Here is a 25,351-nt window from a genome sequence, read left to right as displayed (position 1 = left end):
CTTCTTGCTTCCCAGACCTCCGAGTCACGGAACTCCGTCCTTCAACTCTCAGACGCGGCAGCCCAAGGGGCGGGACCGGGCTTGGGATTGGCTGTTGTCGGCCGACCCCTTTCCCTGATGTCCAGTTCCTTTCCTCGGCTGGCGCCTGCGCTGTGGGCTGGCCGTGGGGGGCGGGAAGCGCTACGGGGCAGTAGAGCCCATGTCGGCCTTGAGGCGCTCGGGCTACGGCCCCAGTGACGGTCCTTCGTATGGCCGCTTCTACGGGCCGGGAGGTGATGTGCCCATGCACCCACCTCCGCCCTTGTATCCTCCTCGTCCCGAGCCTCCCCAGCCTCCCATGTCCTGGCGGGTGCGCGGGGGCGGCCCTGCTGAGACCACCTGGCCGGGAGAAGGCGCAGGAGGCGATGGCTACTATGCCTCTGCGGGCGCCTGGTCAGAAACCGGTCGAGCTGGAGGAAACCACCAGGTAAGCTTTGCGCCATCTATCCCGGGGGGGTTCCGAGAAGGGGAGTCTTTGGAGGGTGAGGGCCATGGGGATTGATAAACCTCCAGAGTTCGTAATGGATCGGGTTTCATATTTGTTTTCCTTATGCGGGGTTGGAGAGACGGGCTGGATTTGTGGCTGGAGGGGATATGTTTGTGTTCTCTTCGCGTCTCCTTTTCTGCTTCGACCCTAATAAATGGGTCTATGACCATTAAAAAAGGAAGAAAGATCCTGCGCTGACTTGCTAAGCTAAGTAGCGAGCTGCGGAATCTCTCGCCTTGGATTGAGGTTGGGCTGGAGTGACCCGGCCAAGCTTTTTGAGCTCTAACAATTTATCCTGCGTGGCTCATATGGCCGGCTCTCCCCGAGAAGGGAGGTGGCTGCAGCCCCCGCTGTCACTCAGCAACCCCTCCCTACGGGAAGGAACCGAGAAGGAAGAGGAGGGATCGGGCATTTAGCCCTTTGCCCCTAATGCTCTGCCCGGGATTGAATCACCAATGCTCACCTTTACTTGGATTGTGAAATTACGTTGCGGCTGCAACGTAATTGTCATTACAGCCTCCCTATTTTATGATTTAATAGTTGGCTCTGAGAGGTTAACTCACTTGGTCAGCAGAGATATCCCTGGCTTTTTGAAGGTCCACCTTTATTGCCGCTTCGTTTTTTAGGAAAGACCTACATTAGTGTCTGTTTTTGCTAACTGAAAGAAATTTGAAGAGGAGTTTTTCTTTTAGTAAAAGGGTGAAAAGCGAAAATAGCTTCAGCGTTTGCTTTGCAGCAAGCAGTTGTAGAGGCGGTGCGCAACTGGGCAGTGAGAGTGGCGCCGCCACGCTCCTTCCCTGGGTACTACACTCAGCATCTCGGCATCACAGTGCTTTGAACTGAGTCTGTGAGCCTCGGCGCTTTATCTCTATTTATTTTGTGCATCCGTTGGCAAGATATGTCCTAAGGTAGCAGAAAAGTCTAAGGAAGATTATTTTGGAGGCCTGGAAATGCTAAAACATTTAGCATGAAAATTAATGGTAATTGCTTTTTCCCTTTTATGCCATTTTGGCTTACAAAAGATTTCATAGGGGAATGTTTTGCTTTCAGATAGCAGGGGAAACCTGTACACTTGGACTTATAATATTTTATTTCTTGTCTTCCTGCCAGAACTGTACTTTTCTTTTGTTAATTCAGTATTCTGAGTAGTGAATTATTATACAATCAAAGTTGGGGGGCATACCTCTCTCTCTTTTCGGCAATTTTAATATCCTAATGGGTTGAAAATGTAGTAGGGAGATACCCATATACCTTGCTGGTAGGGATGTAAAATGGTTCAGTGCTTTGGAAGATAGTTTGGCAGTTCCTTAGAACGTTACACACACACAAGCGCACACACAAATATAACCCTTTTTCATAATCTCTAACTACATGTAATATATTAGCTCTGTGTTGAGTCAGTATATTACTCAGCAAGTTTGCTTTTAGATATGTACCCAAGAGAACCAAAAAATGTCTACATAAAAACTTGCATGTTTTTATGAACAAGCATGTTCATGGCAACATTGTTCAAAGTAGCCAAAAAGTGGAAATAACCCAGATGGCCATCAGTTGATGAATAGATAAAATATGGTACATTGATGGAATGAAATTATTTAGCTGTAGGAAGGAAATGAAGTATTGAAACATTCTACAAAATAGATAAATCTTGAAAACATGCTACATGAACAAAGATAGAAAGATCCCATACTGTATTAGTCCTCTTATGTGAAATGTCCAGAATAGTGGTTGCCAGGGGCTGGGGGCTGGGGACTTTGAGATGATGGTCAAGTGTATGGGGTTTGTTTTTGGGGTGATGAGAATATTCTGGAATTAGATAGTGATGATGATTGCACAACTTTGAATATACTGAAAACCTTTGAATTGTACACTTATAACGGGGTGGTTTTGGGGTACCTGGCTTGTTCAGTCAGTTAGGTGTCTGACTCTTGATTTCAGCTCAGGTTCTGTTCTCAGGATCCTGAGACTCTGCTCACCTGAGACCCACCTCAGACTCTGCTCTCAGTGTGGAGTCTGCATGTCCCTCTCCCTCTGCTCTTCCCCCTGCTCGCACTCTCGTCTCTCTCTTTCAAATGAATAAATAAAAATAAAATCTAAAAAAAAAGGGGGGGCATGGGTTTTATGCTATGATAGTCTTTTAAACTAACTATAAACATATCTTTTAAATAATTATATGAGAAACAACATGTATTGAGAGATTAATTGTAAGAAGGGTTATATTTGTATGTGTAAATCTGGAATACTAGGCTGTGGAACTTTTATTCCATGGTAGATTAGAGTGACAAAATGCTTGGCCTATAAGTAGGCAAACTATACCAAAGATCAATGGGAGGGAAAGAGGAAAGGAATGATAAACTGATGACTTCTACTTGGACTTGCAGTATTCTTAAAACAAGAGTGTGTTTTCTGGGCAAGATTAGAGAAGTTAAGATTTTAGACTTGTGTAGCGTGTTATAAGATATGTTAGAGTATAGGTGTGCACATTGCGTGGGTGGGTGGTGGTGCTGGAGTAGGAGTGATTGGAGATAAAGCTGGAATGTGTTACGAGCATTTGTAAACCATTTCAAGATTTTATCTTTCAGGTTAGTGTTTCTGAAACTTGAAAAGTATAGGATGGCAATTTCTTATGCAGCAATAGAAAATTAATACAAAAGTTATGCATGTCGCAAATGTGTTTTCCAAATTCGTTGTCTTCTATCTTCATATGGTTTTGACATAAAATAGATTTGACATTTTTAAATAATCAAATGTGTCAAACTAAAAAAAAAAAAAAAAAAGCATAGGAGATTTTTAGAACCTTACTACTTAAAAAGTGTGGTCCTTGGACCAGAAACTTCAGTGTGCCCTGGAAGTTGTTTGAAATGCAGAATCTCTCCTGCTCAGAATTCATGCTTCAGTTTAGTAAGATCCCAGGTGATTCGTATGCATGTTCATGTTTGAGAAACACTGCTCTGTAGAACTGAATAGACTAAGGTGAAATTGCTCAGAGCCACTACAAAGACTTAACTCTATGTTAACATATTTAAACATGGCAGGGGAAGAAAATGGAAATCTAACTCTCCCTGTTTTCTTTCTTTTCTTATCCTGTTAGCTGTACTTACAGTGCTGTACTTTGGTCCCTCAATTAGCATCATCTGCATTACTTAGGAGCTTGCTGGAAATCATGTATAAGGCCCTGCCCCTGCCCTGCAAAATCAGAATGTATATTTTAACAAGATTTAACAGTGTTTGTTTAACAAGATCCCTAAGTGATCTACATGTTACCACAAAGGTGCAAGTAATAGCCAGCAGCGATCATTGGGGGCCATCTTGGCTGATTACAGTGGGAAGGACTGGGGAAAAAGAGAGCTCAGTTACGCTCTCAGAATAGTCCAGAAGAGAGGTAAAGGCAAGCATTTGAACAATGTCTGAATATATACAGGTTTTTTTCAACATTTTACTATAAAATTTTCAAGCATATAGAATAGTTGAAAGAACTACACAGTGAATACCTGTATAGCTACCACCTAAATTGTGTAATTAGCATTTATTATATTTGCTTCATCACATCTATCTTACTTTCTTTTTTTACATCTATCTTTTTTAAGTTTCTTTTTTTTACATTAATCTGTTTACCCAACGTGGGGCTGAAACTCACAACTCCAAGATCAAGAAGTCACATGCTCTTCCAACTGAACCAGCCATACACCCCTATCTGTCTTACTTTCTGAATGCATTTCAAAACAAGCTGCTTAGATTTGAAAGACATTTTTAAAGGTATATATCAGTTGGAAGTGAGGGAAGCCAGAGAAACATAAGGTGATTCTGAGGTTTTAGTATTTCCTAGGAATAAATGTTTCATAATAATAAAAAGGAAGAAGAACAGGTTTTTATGGGAAGAAATAGTTTAGCTTTGTACCAGAAGAACTAGTGATTGGTTAATAGAGGAACTTAAAAAGATAGAAATGCTTGGTAAGGGTTTATATACTACCTTTATTTCATTTCTGTTAGAAGGCAGTGACTCACTGTGGTCACTATTTGCCAAGCTCTGGATGGAATGTATGTGATTGATTAGAGAGAAGTTTGTGATTTTTCTCTTCTTGTTTTTGTTTTTTGATGCCAAATTTTAGTCTGTGGTATCTGGGAGTTGTTCTCTATAGGAACAAAACAAGAGATTGGGGTCAGATGGGTGATGGGGGATGGAGATAGTGATTTGAGAGTCATCAAATATAAGTGTATGTGAATTACTAACCTGGGTAATGTTCCCATAGGAGATCTTTGAGAGTCTATCAGAGGTGACAAAGAAAGAGGATTCAGAAGGAGACAATAAGAGAGAATACTTGGAAAGATAGTAGGGCAATCAGGAAAGTCATGCAATACAAACCAACCAAGGACGCAGTTATTTTGAACATAAGTGATACGAGAACTGAAAAGACGCTGTTGGATTTGGCAGTTGAAAGGGTCTTGTTGATTTTCATTTTGGGAGTTTAAAATAGTGGGAGGTTTGGGTGCCAAGACAACCAGTATAAACCATACTTCCAGAAGTTAGTAAATGAGAAATTGGTTACTTGACTGTGAACCAGGATTGGGGGAAGAATTTTTTGGATTAGATGATTTGAATATGTTTGTAAGCAGAAGAGAGTAAGAAGAAAGATGGGAACAAAATGATGGAATGTCGCTTGTGGAGAGAGGGACGAAGTGAGGAAGAGCTGGCAAACCTTTTTCAAAGTTAGAGAAGGGGGAATCATTTTGGAGGTGGAGGGGAGGGACATTGAAGGAGTTTATAACTCTTGGTGTCCTTGGCAAAGTAGGAGGCTTAGGTCATCTGAGAGGAGAGGAAGTGGAATAGCGTAAACTGGGAACTTGATATGATAAATGTTGGAAACTAGTGCTGGGGGAAGTGGGAAATTGTAGAGAAGCATGGGAAAGACCCAAATGAGACTGAAAATAAAAACTTGGGCTGGGGGCACTTGGGTGACTCAGTGGGTTAAGCATCTGCCTTCAGCTCAGGTCATTATCTCTGGGTCCTGGGATCAATCCCAGCAGGGAGTCTGCTTCCCCCTCTCTCTGTCTGCCTGCCTCTCTGCCTACTTGTGATCTCTCTCTCTGTCAAATAAATAAGATCTTTAAAAAAACAAAACAAAACAAAAAACTTGGGCTGATGGTCAACCTAGAACATAAAGTGCTTTTGTAGTGATTTGGGCATGTATAGCTAAAAATAATTTTTAATGTATTTTTCTAATAATTTTTCTCTAATTCTTATGAACAAGATAAATTTGTAAATGAAATTTAGCAGCAACACTAGTCAGATTCCTCTGTTAGATTTATTTGGGCTAGGGTTATTCTTTGGAGGTATGTTCGTGAGTTACTTTGTAAATTTAATCACGTATGTGCTTCTACAAAACTAGTTCTAAGGTATATATGAGAGAAGTTGACTCCAGCCTTCATTTGAGATTAGGTATTTCTTCTCAAAAAGGAAGTAAATGAATTTTTTATCTTCTTGCATAATTTTGATCAAATTTCCAGTGCAACAAGAATTTAAATTCACATTAATTACTGCTTCTTGTGAAAACCTTTCTCATCTTTGTCTGCTTTACATCACCTTTTAGCACCTTTGTCTAGTTTCAGACAACAGATAAAAAGTTTGGAAAGAGTTCAGCATGTGATGACATTGGCAACTTGGTTTATAAAACAGAGTCGACTTCAGCTAGCTTCCTGTGAAACCAAATGCTGTTTCATAGAATTTTTGATTCATGTTAGGTGAGCCTTGAGCTGCAGACTTTCATTGTACTGGTGATATTTTTAGATTTGTTCCATTTTGTCCAAAGGAGAGGAAAAAAAGAAGCAAAGACAATCTTACTAAGACTTAATAAAATTAATAATTACTGCCACTTCATTGAAGACATTCTCCCACCCAAGTACTAAGCAGTCTCCAGCCCTGCTTACCTTCTGAGATCAGATGAGATCTGGCATGTTCAGGGTGGTGTGGCTGTTGACAACAATCTGTTTTTATTTTGAAAAATTATGATATGTTTATATTCTGTAAATTGTATCTTTTTAAAGGTATAGTTCTCTGAGTTTTGACAAATGCATATAGTCATTAACCACTACCATAATCAAGGTATAGATAATGACCCATCTTTTAAAAAAAAGATTCCTAGGTTAAGATGGAAGATATCATTTTCATTCATTTCTAAACCCTATTAAAATTACAGAAAAGTAACTGTCATTTGTTGTTTAAAGTATCTCATTTGCATAATGTGTATATATACATGTATACACATATAAATTGTACTCTGTATTTTGAGTGAGTTTCAATCAGCAACAGTCATTTTTATTGCTTAAATTATTTCATATAATGTGAATGGGTGTTCCTTCTTCTTGGCTTCTGAGTCCTTTTGACATAACCCATTGATTTTTGACAGCTTCCTGGATTTCTGGTACAAGATGTGCCTGGCTTATTTTGTGTATATTCTGTCCCAGACATATAATCACCCATTCCTTTAAGAAAACCTTTTTTTTTTCTTTCTTTAAATGGAAGATTATATTTAGAAGCATATGTCAGGATCCAGACAGGAAAACAGAGCCTATTCTAGTTCTTTTAAAAGAGAGATTTGGGGTTACCTGGGAGGCTCAGTCAGTTAAGCATCTGACTCTTGATTTCAGCTCAGGTCATGATCTCAGGGTCCTGGGATCGAACTGCACATCAAGCTCTGTGCTCAATGGGGAGCCTGCTTCTCCCCCCCCCCCCCAAATAAAGAAATAAATCCTTTAAAAAATAAATAAAAGAGAATTTGTATTAGGAAATTAGTGACATGAACACTGGAGATCTCAAAAGGCAAAAAGAGAAAATGGAGGTACCACAGAAGATGATAACTAGGAAACATCTGTAGTTCCTTGGGCTGGGAAGTAAAGAGAAGAGGTTGGGCTATTAAAACCTGCATACTTGGGAGCATGGCCTGGTGGAGCTTGAGCCAAGGAGAAAGTGCTTCCTAGCTGGCACTGGTCTCTCTGAGGGAATTCCAGAAAACCAGAAGAATCTGGTGATTGCCACTAACTGCCACCCCCAGGTTGAAGGGTGTTGTTAGGCTGACAGTGACAGAAACAGCAAATAAGCAAACTGGCAGGAGTCTGGAAGTCCCTTCTCTCCTCCGATTGGCAGAACCGAAGAGTAAGCAGGCCTCAGAGGAGAAATGTTTGGACTGCCAATCCTGCATGACAGAGCCAGTTATGAAATGCTGTGTTTAGAGTTGAGAGAGAGTAGTTTCATAAGTCAGAGAAGTTAAATTTGAGAGCTAGATATACTGATTGAGGTTGTGTTACCACTGCTTCTAGACCTTTCAATGGACAGTTAATGAAATAGTTTTTTTTAATTAAAAATATTTTCTTAAGATTTTATTTTTTAAAAAAGATTTTATTTATTTATTTGACAGACAGATCACAAGTAGGCAGAGAAGCAGGCAGAGAGAGAGGGAGAAGCAGGCGCCCCGCTGAGCAGAGAGCCCGATGCGGGGCTCGATCCCAGGCCCCTGTGATCATGACCCGAGCCGAAGGCAGAGGCTCTAACCCACTGAGCCACCCAGGCGCCCCACGATTTTATTTTTAAGTAATTTCTACTCAGCTTGGGGCTTGAGCTTACAACCCCGAGATCAAGAGTTGCATGCTTGGGGCACTTGAGTGGCTCAGTCATTAGACATCTGCCTTTGGCTCAGTTCATGATCCCAGGGTCCTGGGATCGAGCCCCACATCATTCTCCCTGCTCTGCAGGAAGCCTGCTTCTCCCTTTCCCCCACCCCCTGCTTGTGTCCATTTCTCGCTGTGTCTCTCTCTGTCAAATAAATAAATAAATAAAATCTTTAAAAAAAAAAAAAAAGAGTTGCATGCTCTGTTGACTGAGCCGGTCAGGTGCCCTGAAATAGGTTTTTGTTTGTTTGATTGTTTTCAGATAGAAAAATTAATGAGTTCATATTTATATTAATTCAAATTTAACATTACAGATTATTTTTACTTCTTTGATGGTATTTATTACTTTTCTCTTGTATGGAATATCTTGGTTACTAACAGTGTTAGGATAATTACAAATCCTTGCACAATCTTACAATAATAAATATAACAAAGCCAAAATACTTTTTTTTTTTTAAGATTTTATTTATTTATTTGACAGACAGAGATCACAAGTAGTCAGAGAGGCAGGCAGAGAGAAAGGAGGAAGCAGACTCCCTGCTGAGCAGAGAGCCTGATGCGGGGCTCGATCCCAGGACCCTGGGATAATGACCTGAGCCGAAGGCAGAGGCTTTAACCCACTGAGCCACCCAGGTGCCCCAACAAGGCAAAAATAATGCCAGGTTCTAGTTCTGGCATGACAGCATAAGGAGCTCTGTGGACCCAGTCCCCAGTGAAACTGGTAAAAATTATTTTTAAAAAACAACCAGTTGAAGTCCCTGTAAATGGTTTTAGGATATATAGCAAATTAATAAACATGTATTCTATAAAGTTACTCAAACTCAGTGAGAACAGTGAGAGTCTGTGCCAAGACCTGCTCCATTTCTCCCCTCTCTCAGAGCAGTGAGACAAACTCCATTCCAGACTGGTGTAGCCAAGAAAACAGGACTCCCTCTTCTCCCAGCTCCCAGTTAGAGGGTTATCATCCTGGGAGAGGCAGCACATCAACATTTCTCATCTTGCCCCCAGCTATTGTTGATGAGATCAAATTCCAGGCAAGAGTGGTTAAGTAATGCTGGTTCCCTCCTCTGCCCAGTACCTACTTGGGAATGGAGGCTTTACTTTGGGCAGGGCACTGTGAAGAATACTAGAGTTCTGATCATCCTTACTCTGGCTTATAAAGCAAGCTGAGAAGCCCTGAGGCTACTGCCCTTTCCTCCACAGGTGCTCAGCTCTTAGAGCAGGCTGTATCTTAGAGAAGCATACTATTGTCCCCAACCCAGCTGCAAAGGGTGGCTCAGACATTTTATCTGGAGGCAGAAGCAGGTGGTAAAACATGTAGCTCCTGATCTTTTCCCAAAGGAGCTGTCTTTATTTGCAACAGAGTGTGGTGTGGAGAAGTTGAAGCCTAAGGATGTTCTCAAACTGTGGCGATTGTTGTGAAAGGCAACTGGGAGGAGATTAGTAGATTCATTAGACATCTGGTCTAAACTTTAGACCACCTAGTTTGCTAGAGAGAACCAGGGAAAGAGATAGCTGGGAGAAACCCTTTGGGGCTAGAACAATTCTTAAACACTGCCTTTGAGACCTGTCTCTTTCCAAATTTTGGTTGGATCAGTTTGTGGAACAATTTTTATCCCAGGGTGTGGAGCTTTAACAGCTAGGTGTGGTGAAGGAAAGAAATACACACACGTACATACACTCATTAAAGAAATTAAAATGTTACAGTAGAAAATGTCCACTTAAGGCAAAAGAAAGCGGTAAAAGAAGAATAGAGGAACAAAAACAGATAAGAGATAAAGAAAACAAAAAGGATCCAAATATATGCTGTTGTGAAATAATAGGAAAAAATATACGTATTGGTCTCTGTCCTGGGCTCCAGGCACAGAGCTCCTGAAACCCTTGTAAACTCTAAATGAAGAGAGCACTAGGAGTATTTTTGTTCTAATATTTGCTCTGTGACCCCAGTTCCTGACATGGGGCTTCTAAATCCATTGGAATTTCCTGGGTGATACAACTATTTTTTGTTCTAATGAGGTATCTCTGGGTGTTCTCTTGGATGGCTCCTGGATGGGGCTGGTCACCAGAAAGGCCAGCCCATGTTTAGATGTTTGGAGTTTTCAGTCTTTGTCCTCATTTTCCAGAGAGGGATTTTCCATAAAAATCCAAACACAATGTGGTGCAGAGAGCTTCCAGTTTGGTGAACATATCCACGTTCTGGAAGGGTGGTGCACCGTGACTCAATGGGAACAGAAGCTTCTGCACTTGGGGTTCTCCCAGACTTTGCCTGCCCTATGTATCTCTTTCATCTGGCTGTTCATCTGTATCTTTTATCATATCCTTTAATAAACTGGTAATTGTAAATATTTCCCTGAGCTGTGTGAGATGTACTAGCAAATAATCAAGGGGAAAGAGGCATGGAACCCTACGCTTTGTAGCCTAGTGAGACATAAATTGTGGGTAACCTGGAGATCACAGGAACTGTTCCTTGCAGTTGTCGTCTGAAGTGGTGGGGGGCACTCTCATGGGACTGAGCCACTAACTTGTTGGATCTGATGCTACTCACAGGTAGATAGTTTAATTGTAGGACAGCCAGCTGGTGTTGCTGAATTGCTTGGCATGGGGAAAAAAAATCTCACATCTGGTATCAGAAGTGTTGTGAATGTGGTAATAGCAGGGGAGCAAAGGAAAAACATGGGAGCAGTAGGTTTTTCTTTCTCAGCTGTCTGTGGGAGATACACTTCAGATTTAAAGATACAAATGGCTTAAAAGTAAAAAGAGGAAAAAGAAATAGGCAAACAGTAATTAGAAGAAAACTGTAGTGGCTATATAGTATCCAACAAGTAAACTTTTTTTTTTTTTTAAGATTTTATTTATTTATTTGGCAGAGAGAGAAAGCACAAGTAGACAGACAGGCAGGCAGAGAGAGAGGGAGAAGCAGGCTCCCCACTGAGCAGAGAGCCTGATGCGGGGCTCGATCCCAGGACCCTGAGATCATGACCTGAGCTGAAGGCAGAGGCTTAACCCACTGAGCCACCCAGGTGCCCCTCCAACAAGTAAACTTTAAAACAAAAGGTGTTACTTGGGATAAAGTGGGACATGATAAAAAGGGTGATCTAGGGACACCTGGGTCGCTCAGTGGGTTAAGCCACTGCCTTCGACTCAGGTCATGATCCCAGGGTCCTGGAATGGAGTCCCACAACTAGGTATAAGATCAACAAGGAAAGAGAATATGTGAATAACCCTGTGAACCAATTAGACCTAACAGACATCTACAGAACATTCCACCTAACAATAGACTCTACGTTTTTCTCAAGTACCCATGGAACAACCAAGTGGGATTGATCCCAAGAATGCAAAGTTGGTTTAACATCTAAAAATCAATGTAATATACCATATAAGTCAAAAAATAAAGCCTCTACGATTATTTCAGTAGATGTAGAAAAAGATTTGACAAAATCCAACACTCTTTCTTGATAAAAATCACTCTAGGAATGCAAGGAAATTTCTCCAATCTGATAAAGGGCATCTATAAAACACCACAGCCAGCCACATATTTATGTGATGTAAGACCGGATGCTTTTCCCTAAGATCAGGAAAAAGACCAGGATATCTTCCCTTGCCACTACTAGTCAACATTGTCTGGAAGTTCTTGCTAGGGCAATTGGGCAAGAAAAAGATATATGTAACCTATGTCTGTATGGAATAGAATTGAGAGTCCAGAAATAAATTCATGTGTCTGTGGTCAAGTGATTTTTGGCAAAGATGGCAAGACCATGTAATAAAGGGACAGAATAGTCTACAGCACAAAATACAATACCATGACAACTAGATAGCTGTATACAATTGATAAAGTTGAACTCTCACACCATATGGAAGAGTTAGCTCAAAACGGCTCATAGACATAAATTGAAGAACTAAAACTATGAAACTCTTAGAAGAAACAAGGAGTATATCTTCATTACTTTGGATTTGGCAGTGGTTATGTTACATTTTTAGGGATTTAAAAATATGTCATTATTTTCTCTAATTATGCAGAATATTTACAAGGCATATTTAAGGGAAGTCTACCTTGAATCCCTGTCCCCCAGTGTTGTTTTTAACTTTTTTAAAAAAGATTTTATTTATTTATTTGAGAGAGAGTGAGAGAGCACAAGCAGGGGAAGCTGCAGGCAAAGGGAGAGGGACAAGCAGGCTTCCTGCTGAGCAAGGAGAATGATGTGGGGCTTGATCCCAGGACCATAGGATCATGACCTGAGTTGAAGGCAGACGCTTAACCAACTGAGCCACCCAAGCACCCCATATTTTAACTTTTTTAAAAAAATCTTTTTATATTATAAACTTTTAATTATATGTAAAAGTAGGGAGACTAGTATAATAAAACTCCCAGATAACTATCCCTCACCTTCAGCAATTACTGGGTAGGTTATTGTTAATCTTATTGATTTATATGGTAGTATTTAAATATTTTTTTAGGAGAGTCTTAAGGGCAGGTTTGTGTTGTGATGGGGATTATCTACTGGAGAAGGAGAGAAAAGACTATAAGTACAGGAATGAAATTCTTTAGAAGGTAAGAGATCATGTTGTCCACAGCTATGTGGAGGGATTGGTCATTATTTAATAGGGCCAAAGGCACTTCATGCTTCTGGGAAGACAATGGCAGATAGGGTGCATTTGATTTAGTAAGTTGGAAGACAGAGTTTCTGTCTGATCGCTTCTCCTTTTTTTCCCCCCTAAGTGAAATATGTGATAAAGTTGTCAGTTGAAAAATGAGGAGTAGACTAAAAGAATATTGGAGATTTGGGGGTGGGGGTAAGAGTGAAATAGTTGTTCTGGAGAGTGAGATGAACATCCATCCTAAGGAAGTGTTACAGTTGCTAGGCAGTGCTGTGTCTACTTGAGATTTGTGGTCTCTAATTGAGAAAGAAACCAGAGGGCTCTAGTGTTTCTCTCCACCAGTATTTAGAGGAAGTGCAGATAGGAAGTCAGTGGGCAGATGGGTTTAAATTCGGTTGGGTTTTTGCAGGGTGAGTGAATCCTAGGGAAGCAGTGGCAAGGGATTAGGTGTTGGAAAGCTGAGTTGAGGAAGGAAGTGAGGACATGGGTGGGGTGAGGGATAGTAAGGTGAAGAAGTAGTGAAAATGTGGAGTACCAAGGAGAGTCCGTCAGTAGCAGAGAACAGAAACCAGGGTAGTAGGAGAGAACAGAAACCAGGGTAGTTCTAGGAGATTTAGGCATTCGTTCACCACTGCTGGGGTGAGTCAGCTCTTCATTTTTCACGTCTTCAACTCTTGTCTTTTCATTTCTCCTACTCAAGATTCAGATTCTTGGTAGGGAGAAATCGGTTAGTCAAATGTTTACCCTTTAACCAGGGAAAGGAAGGGAGGTCATTAACTGGGGGCATCTGCCTGCTTGAGAAATTTAGTGAAGATCTGAATTTCGCCTGTAAAATTTTTTAAAACTTACTATTCTTTAGTTTCTATATTATGTAAAGGAGATGTTACTTGCCCAACTTGTATAATATTATATGGAATAATTACGTGCTTTGAAAACAAAGCAGTATGAAACTGATAAATAGTCCAATTAAGCTAAGATGGTGATAATTAAACTCTCAGTGATTACAACTGCCAATGAATTTCTTTATGAAACAGTTTGAAGGTTTTGTTTAAGCTTAAAACTAAAACTAAAAGTTCGAAGCATAATAACTTACAGGATAACAAGTGTATACATTAAACTAGACTCTAAAAAGTTTTGAGTAGGGGCACCTGGGTGGCTCAGTCATTAAGCGTCTGCCTTCTGCTCAGGTCATGATCACACAGTCCTGGGATCAAGTCCCGCATCTGCTCCCTGCTCAGCAGGAAGCCTGCTTCTCCCTCTTCCACTCTCCCTGCTTGTATTCCCGCTCTCACTATCTCTCTCTCTCTCTGTGTGAAATAAATAAAAAATCTTGGAAAAAAAAAGTTTTGAGTTGATCTAGTCTCTTGGAGTTTATTGGCTTATTGCAAATCATTGCATTAACTCTTGAGTTGGGAGTGCAAAGCTGTAGAGATGAGCGTTATAGCTAGATTTGCTTCTTGGAGTGGTAATTGTTCTTTATCAATTCCTGATACTTGGGTTAGTTGTAGGCTGCCAGCAGAAACATAGCCATAAACAGAAAGTAAAGGAATATGAAAAAACTAGTGTGACATGGGGCGCTTGAATGGCTTTTAGTCGCTTGAGCAGCTGACTGCCTTTGGCTCAGGTCATGATCCCAGGGTCCTGGGATTGAGCCCAGTGTTGGGCTCCCTGCTCAGTGGGGAGCCTGCCTTTCCCCTCCCTTTGTCTCCTGGCTCTTGCTCTCACTCTCTATCTCAAATAAATAAATAAAATCTTAAAAAAAACAAAGAAACAAACCCAAAACTAGTGTGACAGTCAAAAGCATATTGAAGATTTATGTGTTTGAAGTTTAGTAGTGATATTTTCAAGCTCCCAAGTTGTTGAGATAGGCAAGTATTGCTCTTAACAGTGGCAAAGAACTATAATCTTGTTGCACAAATTAAATTGGTAGTGATGGGGTTGGTGATTGGAGAGAGATAAAGAAATCCAGGTATCGGGGTGCCTGGGTGGTGCACTGGGTTAAGCCTCTGCCTTTGGCTCAGATCATGATCTCAGGTTCCTGGGATCACGCCCCACATCGGGCTCTCTGCTCGTCAGGGAGCCTGCTTCCCCCTCTCTCCCTGCCTGCCTCTCTGCCTATTTGTGATCTCTCTCTCTCTGTCAAATAAATAAATAAAATCTTAAAAAAGAAAGAAAGAAAGAAAGAAAAGTATGTTGTTTGTGTTTTCTAAGTATATTCTACTGTATCTCCTTTAAAAAAAAAAAAGAAAGAAAGAAATCCAGGTATCTGGTTTTGCTAATCATGTTGGCATAGTAGAATTTTATATATCATTTGGTATCATAATGCATAAGGACAGGCTTTTAGTACATAGTCAATAATTGCTTTGTTCTAGGGCATGTGATTTACCATATAGTATTTCTGGGTCAATTTGTTAATGAGAATTTAATAATGAGTGATTTTTATAGTAGGGTTCTATTGCTTTTTGTCTCTTGCTTTTTTTAAAAAATAATTATAACTGCCTCTATCAACTTTTCTTTATGATACAAGAAATTATTAAAAGTGATTTTTTTTTCCCCCTTAGGACCAGCCGCCGTATTCTAGCTACAATTCTAACTATTGGAATTCTCCTGCACGACCTAGGGCTCCATACCCAAGTACATATCCTGTAAGACCGGAAATGCAAGGCCAGGTATGATCTAAAATTGACAGACTTCCTGAATTTTTTCTTTAAAGATCTAATTTATTTGTTTTAGAGAGAGAGTGAGCACAAGCAGGGGGAGGAGTAGAAGGGAAGGGAGAGGGAGGGAGAAAGATCCTCAAGTAGACTCAGGGTTGAGCTCAGAGCCTGACCTGGGGCTCGATCTCAGGACCCTGAGATCATGACCTGAGCTGAAACCAAGAGTTGGGCATTCAATCTACTGAGCCACCCAGCTGCCCCCTGAATTTTTTCTTAATGTATTGATTTATTTTCAATAATCTGTGAAAGATTATTTCAATAATCTGAGAATCTCTGAGGAGATTTCATAGTAGCAGTGTGTGGAGTTTTGTTATTAGACTCTCTTAATGTTTTTGGCTCAGAAGTAAGGAAATACCTAGGCAAATATATCTGTAGCAAAGGTAGCTTGAGGAATAATAGATTATTGCTTAGGACTTGGAAACAATAAGCATATAATGTACTTGTGTTTTTAAGTTTGACTTTTTTTTAGAAATATAATTGACATGTAACATTATATTAGTTTCAGGTATATAATGTAATGATTCGAGATTTGTATATATTGTGAGATCATAATTAAGTCTATTTAATATCTGTTACCACATATAATTACGATTTTTTTCTTCTGATGAGAACTTTTATGATTTATCTTATTAGGAACTTTCAAATATGCAATACAGTATTAAATATAGTCACTATGCTGTATATTACATCCTCTTGACTTACTTATTTTATAGCTAGAAGTTTGTACCTTTTGACCTCCTTTACCCATTTATACCCCTAGCCCTGCCTCTAGCAACCATTAGTCTATTCTCTGAATGTAGGATTTTTTTTTTGATTCCGCATGTAAGTAAGATTGTATGAGATTTGTCTTTCTCTGTCTGACTTATTTCCATCTGTGTTGTTGCAATTGCAAGAATTGTTTTTTTTTTTTTTTAATGGCTGAATAATAGTAAATTGTTTATGTGTACACAACATTTTCTTTACTCATCTATCGATAGGCACTTAGGTTGCTTCCATGTGTTGGCTATTGTAAATAATGCTGCAGTGAACATCGGGATGCAGATGGATACCTTTTCGAGCTAGTGTTTTTGTTTTCTTTGGACGTATTTTAAGTAGTCGCATTGCTGGATCATTCTGTTTTTAATTTTTTGAGGAACCTCCAAACTGTTTTCTTTTCATAGTGGCTGTACCAATTTACATTACTACCAACAGTGCAGAAGGGCTTTTCTTCATATCCTCACCAACACTTATTATTGTCTTTTTGATACGAGCCATCTTTACAAGTATGCAGTGATATCTTGATGTGGCTTGACTTACATTTCCCTGATGATAAGTGTTGTTGAGCACCTTCATGTATCCGTTGGCCATCAGTATGTCTTTGGAAAAGTGTCTATTCAGGTTGTCTGCCTATGTTCTAATAAGATTGTTTCTTTTTCTTCTTCTTTTTTTTGTTTTTTGCTATTGAGTTTTTTGAGTTCTTTATATATTTTAGGTACTAGCTCCTTATCAAATATATGATTTGAAAATATTTTCTTCCATTTAGTAGGTTGCCTTTTCATTCTGTTGGTGGTTTACTTTGCTGTGCAGAAGTTTTTAGTTTGATGTAGTTTTCCTTGTTATTTTTATTTTTGTTCCTTTCCTTTTAGTGTCAAATAACTTGTACTCTTAGGACAAATACTTAATTTTAAATATTACAAGTATACTGAAACAGTATAGAAAATTTGTCTTTTTATCCACTACTTGCTTTGTCAGTTTCTCAGTTTGCTACATTTGTTTCAGATTTTTTTTTAAAGATTTTATTTATTTCTTTGACAGAGAGATACAGTGAGAGAGGGAACACAAGCAGGGGGAGAGGGAGATGCAGGCTTACCCCTGAGCTGGGAGCCTGACGAGGAGCTCGATCCTAGGACCCTGGGATCATGACCTGAGCTAAAGGCAGGTGCTTAAGTGACTGGGCCACCAAAGGACCCGTGATTTCAGATTTTTAAAAATAAGCAAAAAAAAAAAAAAAAACCCAGTTGAAGCCACATATAAGACTTCTTTTATATTAATTTTCTCCTATGTGTTTTTATGCTGGTACTCCTTGTATGTGCATTTACATAATATTATTTACCATGTTTTTAAAACTTGGTATGAGTGGTTTCATACTAGCATTCTCCTGCAGCTTGCTTTTTTACTCAACATTGTTTTTCACTTTTTTGTTGTACACATTTGAAGCAAGAACTTCCCTGGGGTATGGAATTTTGGGGTTTTTATATGTATGCTTATTAAATATAGCCAAATTATTTTTCCACAATACCATTGTGGAAGTGAGGAATGTTTACAAAGTGACCCATAATCTGGCAACCTTAGTAAGGCAATAATTGTCAGATTTGCGTATTTCTTTCCATTTTTTTTCTGTCTAGAGTCTGTATTTCTATATGCAAATAGTTTTTTTTTAATTGTTCTTTTTTTTAAAGATTTTATTTTTAAGTGATCTCTCCATCCCGTTTGGGGCTCCAACTCAGAACCCCAAGATGAAGAGTTGCACACTTTTCTGACTAAGCCAGCCAGGTGCCCCTGAAAATAATTTTTAAGAACATGATTGTAATATATTCAAATTTTTAAAAAAGTAAACTTTTGGAGCGCCTGGGTGGCTCAGTGGGTTAAAGCCTCTGCCCTAGGCTTGGGTCATGGTCTCAGGGTCCTGGGATCGAGCCCCGCATCCGGCTCTCTGCTCAGCAGGGAGCCTGCTTCCCCCCCACTCTCTCTCTCTCTGCCTGCCTCTCTGCCTACATGTGATCTCTGTCTGTCAAATAAATCAAACAAAATCTTTAAAAAAAATTAAAAAAAAAAAAAAGTAAACTTTTTACCCAATGTGGGGCTTGAACTTACAACCCTATGATCAACAGTCACATGCTCCGCTGACTAAGCCAGCCAGGCTACCTGTATGTAGTATATACAATTTTAAAGCAGCTACATTTAAAGCAGCTTTCAAAGATCTTGAATTTTATATATAGGTCAGAATTCTCTGCAAACTGATGTTCTCTGCAGAATTAAATTTTCAGATCACCGTAAAGTATACTAATGTAATTCTCCTCATAGTTTTCAGGTAGTCAAATACTATATTCAAATTCTGTTCTAATTTTCTGGTGGTATGGAGCCTGAAATGATGAAAATAAGTTTTTCGATGGGGCTGAATAATTAATTCATTAAAAAAATCATTTTCCCAGGGCGCCTGGGTGGTTCAATGGGTTAAAGCCTCTGCTTTTGGCTCAAGTCATGATCCCAGGGTCCTGGGATCGAGCCCCACATCAGGCTCTCTGCTCCGCGAAGAGCCTGCTTCTTCCTCCTCTCTCCCTGCCTGCCTCTCTTGCCTACTTGTAACCTCTGTCTGTCAAATAAATAAATAAAATCTTAAAAAAAAAAATCATGTTTCCTTTTTTCGCATTAATTTGGTGATACATTCCTTTAAGACTGATTTTGAACTAGAGGAGTTTATTAAAGTTAGAGCACGCTTTACTTATGTGCTTAAAGAAAACATAAAAACAGTTGATTTTTCATAATGACTCTGGGTACTTGAACTTTAGGATAAGGTTGATAGGAGACTGTGGAATGCAAAATAAAGAAAAAAACATGTCACCATGTAACACAGACTTCCATTTTACTTGTGTCATCTGCATTCCTGTGACTGAAATTGAGAAGCAGGCATTGTTATTAATGTGATATGCTTGTGGTTTGGCCATATTTCATAAAATTCATCCTTTAAATATACAGTTCCATTGTTTTTAGTCTATTCACAAGGCTGTGCAGCTGTCATCACTGTCTATTCCAGAATATTTTCATCACCCCAATTAGAAACTATATACCTATCACGCCATTTTTCTTTGCCCCTAGCCCCTGGCAACTTTAATATACTTGTTATCCCTACAGATTTGCCTATTCTGGTCATGCCACATAGAATCATATAATATTTGAAATCTATGACTGGCTTCTTTCTTGAAGCATAATGTTTATCCATATTGTGGCAATGTATTGCTATTTCATTCCTTTCTGTGGCCAGAGACTATCCATTCTGTGGATCTACTACATTTATTTTATCCATTCATCATTTGATTGAAATTTGAGGGTTTTTTTCCCACTTATTTGCTGTTATGAATAATGCTGTTATAAACATTTGTGTGCTCATTTTTATGCAGACATAAGTTTTTTCAGATCTCTTCGTTATATATGTAGGAATAGAGATGCTGGGTCATATGGTAGCTCTGCTGTGTTTAACAATTTGAGGAACTGGCAAAGTTCTCACAGAGAACTGAAGTTTTGTTTTTTTTTTTAAGATTTTTATTTATTCGAAAGAGAGCAAGGGAGAGACAGAGCACAAGCATGGGGAGGGACGGAGGGTGAGAGAGAAGCAGACTCCTCGCCAAGCAGGGAGCCTGATGTGAGGCTTGATCCTAGGACCTTGGGATCATGACCTGAGCTGAAGGCAGAGGCTTAGCCAACTGAGCCACCCAGGTGCCCTGAAAACTGAAGATAGCGTTCTGAATTGAGAAACCATGACACAAAAAGCCATTGGTCAGAAACTTTAACACTTTTTTCATTTAATTTGAAGGGGAACTGAGTTGTAAAGTACAGCCTCTTAAGAACTGTGGTCAGGAATTTAGGTGAGACAAAAATTGGAATAGTTCTCTAAGTAGAGATACGGCACGAGGAAGCAACCTATGGATGATCATAGATTTAGCAATTTCAAAAATGAGTATTAGAGAAATTCGAGTTGATATCAACTGCTTAAAATTTTGAACTCTTGGAGTACTTACTTGGTGAGACTTTCCATGTTTTTCATGAGAAGCATAATAGCAGGGGGAGTGGCAGGCCAAGGGAGAAGGAGAAACAGACTCCCTGCTGAGCAGGGAGCCCGATGGGGGCTCCATCCCAGGAGCCTGGGATCATAACCTGAGCCAAAGGCGGATGCTCAACTGGCTGAGCCACCCAGATATCCCAGGAGTTCACATTTTCATTAGTTAATGATCTTTTTCCTTCCCAGAGTTTTCAAAATTGCATATTAAGTCAGGGCATTTCAGTTCTTCTATTCAGTCATCTTTTTTCCTTTCAATTTTGCTTTTTAACAGAGTTTGAATTCTTATACAAATGGAGTATATGGCTCACCATACGCCCCCGGTCCTGCACCAAATACTGCCTCATACTCTGGGGCTTATTATACACCGGGATATACTCAGACCAGTTACTCCCCGGAGGTTCCAAGCACTTACCGTTCACCTGGCAACAGCCCGGCACCAGTCTCTCGTTGGCTGTATCCTCAGCAGGACTGCCAAACAGAAGCAGCCCCTCTCCGGGGGCAGGTTCCAGGATATCCTGCTTCGCAGGTGAGCAGTTTTCTGTTGGGTTTTTAATATTCTGTGAGTGAGGGGTGCCTGGGTGGCTCAGTCAGTTAAGTGTCCCGATTCTTGGTCATGAGTTCAAGCCCTGCATTGGGCTCCACACCAAGTGTGGTGGGAAAAAAAAAAAAAAAAAAAAAAAATTTTTAAATTCTGTGAGTGATACCCATATTTATTTCTCTCTCTGCTTTAAGGGGAGTTCTAATACATCTTTATTTGTGCTTCCTAATAGCATATGGGTCCACTTAGTTATAATGTCATGGGACAGACTTTATGCTGTGCTTTAACCTTTGAATTTTAAGCTTTCTCCTTCTGAGTTTGATGGTCACCAAATCTGCCCCATGTATCTTTGGAACCAAGTTTTTTTGGGGAGTTGGAGAAGTGACTACAACTGATTAGAGATGCTACAACTTAGGTTAGTAGCAGCTGAAGTATACTCGGTTAAGCAGAGAGGAAGCATCGAAGTCTGTTTATACTAGAATATTTTCATTACTTTAAGTTTTTTTGGCAGTGACCAGCATATTTCTTTCCTCTCAATCTAGAATCCTGGAATGACCCTGCCTCATTATCCTTATGGGGATGGTAATCGTAGTGTTCCACAACCAGGACCAACTGTACGACCACAGGAGGACTCATGGGCTTCTCCTGGTGCTTATGGAATGGGAACCCGTTACCCCTGGCCTTCAGCTGCTCCCTCAGCACCGCCTGGGAATCTCTATATGAGTGAGAGTCCTTCACCTTGGCCTAGCAACAGCTCTCCTCAGTCACCTCCTTCACCATCACCCCATCAGCCCAAGGTAGGAGACCTTCTAAACATTCTTTTGACGTTTGGGTAATTGAGAGAACACAACATGGAAATTTTCCACACTGGTGTGTGTTAAATGGAGACTAATTGCAAAAAGTTGGTGATTAATACCAACTTTACATAGCCCAGTTTCTTCTTTCCTTTTAATAAACTTTGGTTTTTAGAGCAGTTTTAGGTTCACCTCTTTTTTGTAAAAGCCAGAAAAATGTTCATTTATTGTTTGTTGTTGTACTGTCAGCTGAATATTAAACAAAATAAAAAATGCATTTTATTACCTTAGTCTGTAGACAGAAGACGATACCAATGGAAATTGTATAAACCATAGACTTGAACATCATTTGCCTGTGGCTAGGTTCCATTTTTAAATCTGTCTTAAGGTTTTAACTCTTTAGGGGAAAAACGATCTAACTCCTCCTTATTAAAAAGTCACTGTGGATTGTGAGGTGGGAAGGATAGATTATGAGGTGTTCATAATGGTGGGTGCTTCAGGGTAGATTCTAGCCATTGCACTCAGGAATTCTCTGCCTTTTACTGGACAGAGCACTCCTTTTATCTTTATAGAGTGTGTTTTTTTCTCAAATGATTTAAGAGGGGGGTCCAGTTTTATTAGTGGGGAATCTTTTCATGTACCTTCATGGTCAGGTGAAAGATGTGGGCTAACAAATCTGATGTTGATGGATTCCCATTAAAACAGCTCTTTTCCCCTCTTTGCTCTCCCACTCCAAGGATTCCTCATACCCCTATAGCCAGTCAGATCAAGGCATGAACCGGCACAACATTCCTTGCAATGTCCATCAGTATGAGTCCTCGGGAACAATGAACAATGATAATTCAGATCTTTTGGATTCCCAAGTCCAGTATAGTGCTGAGCCTCAGCGGTATGGTAATGCTGTCAGTGAACACCCCGGCAATCAAGATGAAAGTGATAATCTTCCTGAAGAGTGTTTATCTTCAGATGAAGGTACTCTGCCAAGTATTAAAAAAATTATACATGTGCTGGAGAAGGTCCAATACCTTGAGCAAGAAGTAGAAGAGTTCGTAGGGAAAAAGACAGACAAAGCATACTGGCTTCTGGAAGAAATGCTAACCAAGGAACTTTTGGAACTGGATTCAGTTGAAACTGGTGGCCAGGACTCTGTCCGGCAGGCCAGGAAAGAGGCTGTTTGTAAAATCCAGGCCATACTGGAAAAACTGGAAAAAAAAGGATTATGAAGGATTTAGAACAAAGGGGAAGCCTGTTACTAACTTGACCAAAGAACTCTTGATTTTGGTTAAAACCCTCTTTTTGAAAAGATTGTTGGTGACAAGAAGCAATACATTCCAACTTTCCTTTGATTAAAACTTGAAAAACTGGTAAAGGACTTGAAAGAACATTTTAGTTATGAGTTGTTTTCAGTTTTCAGACCAATGAATGTAATAGGAAACTGTGGAGTTACCGTTATTGCCAAGTAGACTCACTCCTTAAGAAATTTGTGGATATCTACAAGCTGCTTCTTATCAGCAGGAGGGAAACATGCTTTATGTAACAGGCTTATCAAAAATCTACCAGATGAGACTGGATATAATCTGAGGCCAACAGGCTCTGTTTTTTTTTAACCACCTGGATTACTTGTCACATTTTTGTACATTGTGACTGCTTTCAGCATATACTTCATGTGTAAATTACAGCTTGGGACTTTAGCCTTCTTGGACTTCTGTTTTGTTTTGTTATTTGCAGTTCACAAATATAGTATTATTCTCTACTTCTTGGTACGTTTTGTAGTAATATGTTTAATTATTCAAGAGACTATATTGATAGCCAGATAGTATGGCAGTTCTGAATGAATTTTTATCTTTTCACCACTTGAACATATTGCTGTCTTTAGTGAGTTCTTGAGGTAAATTGTCTCCTTTTTTGTATAGATCGTTAAGGTGGAGTTTTACCACTTCTACTTTTCATGTTAATAGTGGAAAGCGAATTGGGAGATGGCAAGGGCAAAGAAATGAAATGCTTATGGCCATTTTCTTTTTTGCTTTTTTATTGTTTTTGGATAAAGATCCACCTTTATCTCGAAATTTCCTTCCCCCACCCCTTAATTATCTTTTCACTGCTGCTGCTTCCATGTAAAGCATTACGATAGATACAGATGAAAAAGCCACAGTGCGAAGAAATAACTGCAAAAGTAATAAATGTGACCATTTGGAAATGTGCTTCTCTATCTAAAATAATTAGCTTCACCATCAAGAACCCTACAAGCAGACTTCAGCTCAGTTTATATTCAGAAACAATGAGGGTAATAAAGGATTCATGCTCAGGGAATGAAAATCAGCCATAGAGTGGGAAATTTTCTTCTTTTAAAGGTAGATTTGATGTTTACCTTAATTTCCGTAGGATAAATTGTTTTATAAAAAATATATGTATTACCATTAATAATGGTCATTTCAGAGCCAGATTTAAGAAACGGATATTGAAAGGGTCTTCGGTGGGCTGGCTTGGGTTGCTCTTTGCTGTGGTGTGGAAGAGATGAGGTAAATGACTTACTTTTGCTATCTAAGTGAGTTCTAGTATACAGTATCTGTTATTGGGAAAACAACTGTTTCTTTTTTTTTTGTAAAGATTTTATTTATTTATTTGACAGGCAGAGATCACAAGTAGGCAGAGAGGCAGGCAGAGAGAGAGGAAGGGAAGCAGGCTCCATGCTGAGCAGAGAGCCCAATGTGGAGCTTGATCCCAGGACCCTGAGATCATGACCTGAGCCAAAGGCAGAGGCTTCAACCCACTGAGCCACCCAGGCGCCCCAAAACAGCTGTTTCTTAATAAGATGTCCAGGTGATAACTGTTTTTTCTAGACTATCAGGCCTATTAGTGATAATAAATCTATCAGCCATCTCCTTTTTTTTTTTTTTTTTTTGGTTCAGTAGGCACCATGTTCAGCATGGAAGCCCAAGGTGGAGCTTGAGCTTCCAACCCTGAGATCAAGACCTGAGCTGAAGCCAGGAGTCGGCCGCCCAACCAGCCAAGCCACCCAAGGCTCCCCCATCCCCTCTCCTTTTAAACAAAATCAGACAAACACATGATGAGAAAAAATGGAGTAAAAATATTGACTGGGTCTTACGGGTAGGATGAGTGACTTTATGAGATAATATGATGACAGTTTTATTCTAAGATTTTTACTTTTGGCCTAATACAGGAATGTTAAAAAAAGGGCTTTCCATGAAAATTAGAAAACTGTACTTGAAACTAAAAATTTAGAAGGGGGAAAACCTTAAACCCAGCTTAAAGGAAACCCATGAGACAGTGACTCAGTGACTAATTCAGGAGAGAACACTATTATTTAACTGAGGGCCCAAGCTACCAATTTCCACAAAGTCTTGATTTTCACACACACACACACACACACACACACACACACACTGCAAATAAATGTGTGTGTATGTTTGACTAATTCAGGAGAGAACACTATTATTTAACTGAGGGCCCAAGCTACCAATTTCCACAAAGTCTTGATTTTCTCACACACACACACACACACACACACATACACACACTGCAAATAAATGTGTGTGTATGTTTGCTAGCAGCTTTCCTTCTTGAATTTTGAGATAATTTTAGACTTCCCGAAGAGTTACAATACTAGTAGTTTCTGTATGCTCTTCGCTGAACTTCCCCTTATATTAACATCTTCTAGAACCATAGAACAATTGTCAAATT

General features: G+C 39.7%; 1 protein-coding gene across 2 annotated transcripts; it reads left to right on the top strand.

Annotated features, from left to right (window-relative positions):
- The first annotated feature begins 134 nt into the window (after positions 1 to 134).
- Positions 135 to 23,850, top strand: BAG4 (BAG cochaperone 4). Of its 2 annotated transcripts, XM_059155936.1 has the most exons (5): positions 137 to 466; positions 15,346 to 15,453; positions 20,589 to 20,843; positions 21,398 to 21,652; positions 22,387 to 23,850. In XM_059155936.1, the coding sequence occupies exons 1-5, from the start codon at positions 200 to 202 to the stop codon at positions 22,870 to 22,872; spliced, it is 1,371 nt and encodes a 456-aa protein (XP_059011919.1). In that variant the 5' UTR covers positions 137 to 199; the 3' UTR covers positions 22,873 to 23,850. The 2 variants fall into 2 exon arrangements, with proteins under 2 accessions (XP_059011920.1, XP_059011919.1); XM_059155937.1 differs by lacking the exon at positions 20,589 to 20,843 and having other exon boundaries at positions 135 to 466.
- Positions 23,851 to 25,351: the final 1,501 nt, after the last annotated feature.

Source organism: Mustela lutreola, chromosome 18 (assembly GCF_030435805.1).
Source record: "Mustela lutreola isolate mMusLut2 chromosome 18, mMusLut2.pri, whole genome shotgun sequence".
In the NCBI taxonomy this organism is placed as follows: domain Eukaryota; kingdom Metazoa; phylum Chordata; class Mammalia; order Carnivora; family Mustelidae; genus Mustela; species Mustela lutreola.
Note: the sequence above shows the minus strand (reverse complement) of the source record. Positions and strands in the feature narration are given on the sequence as shown.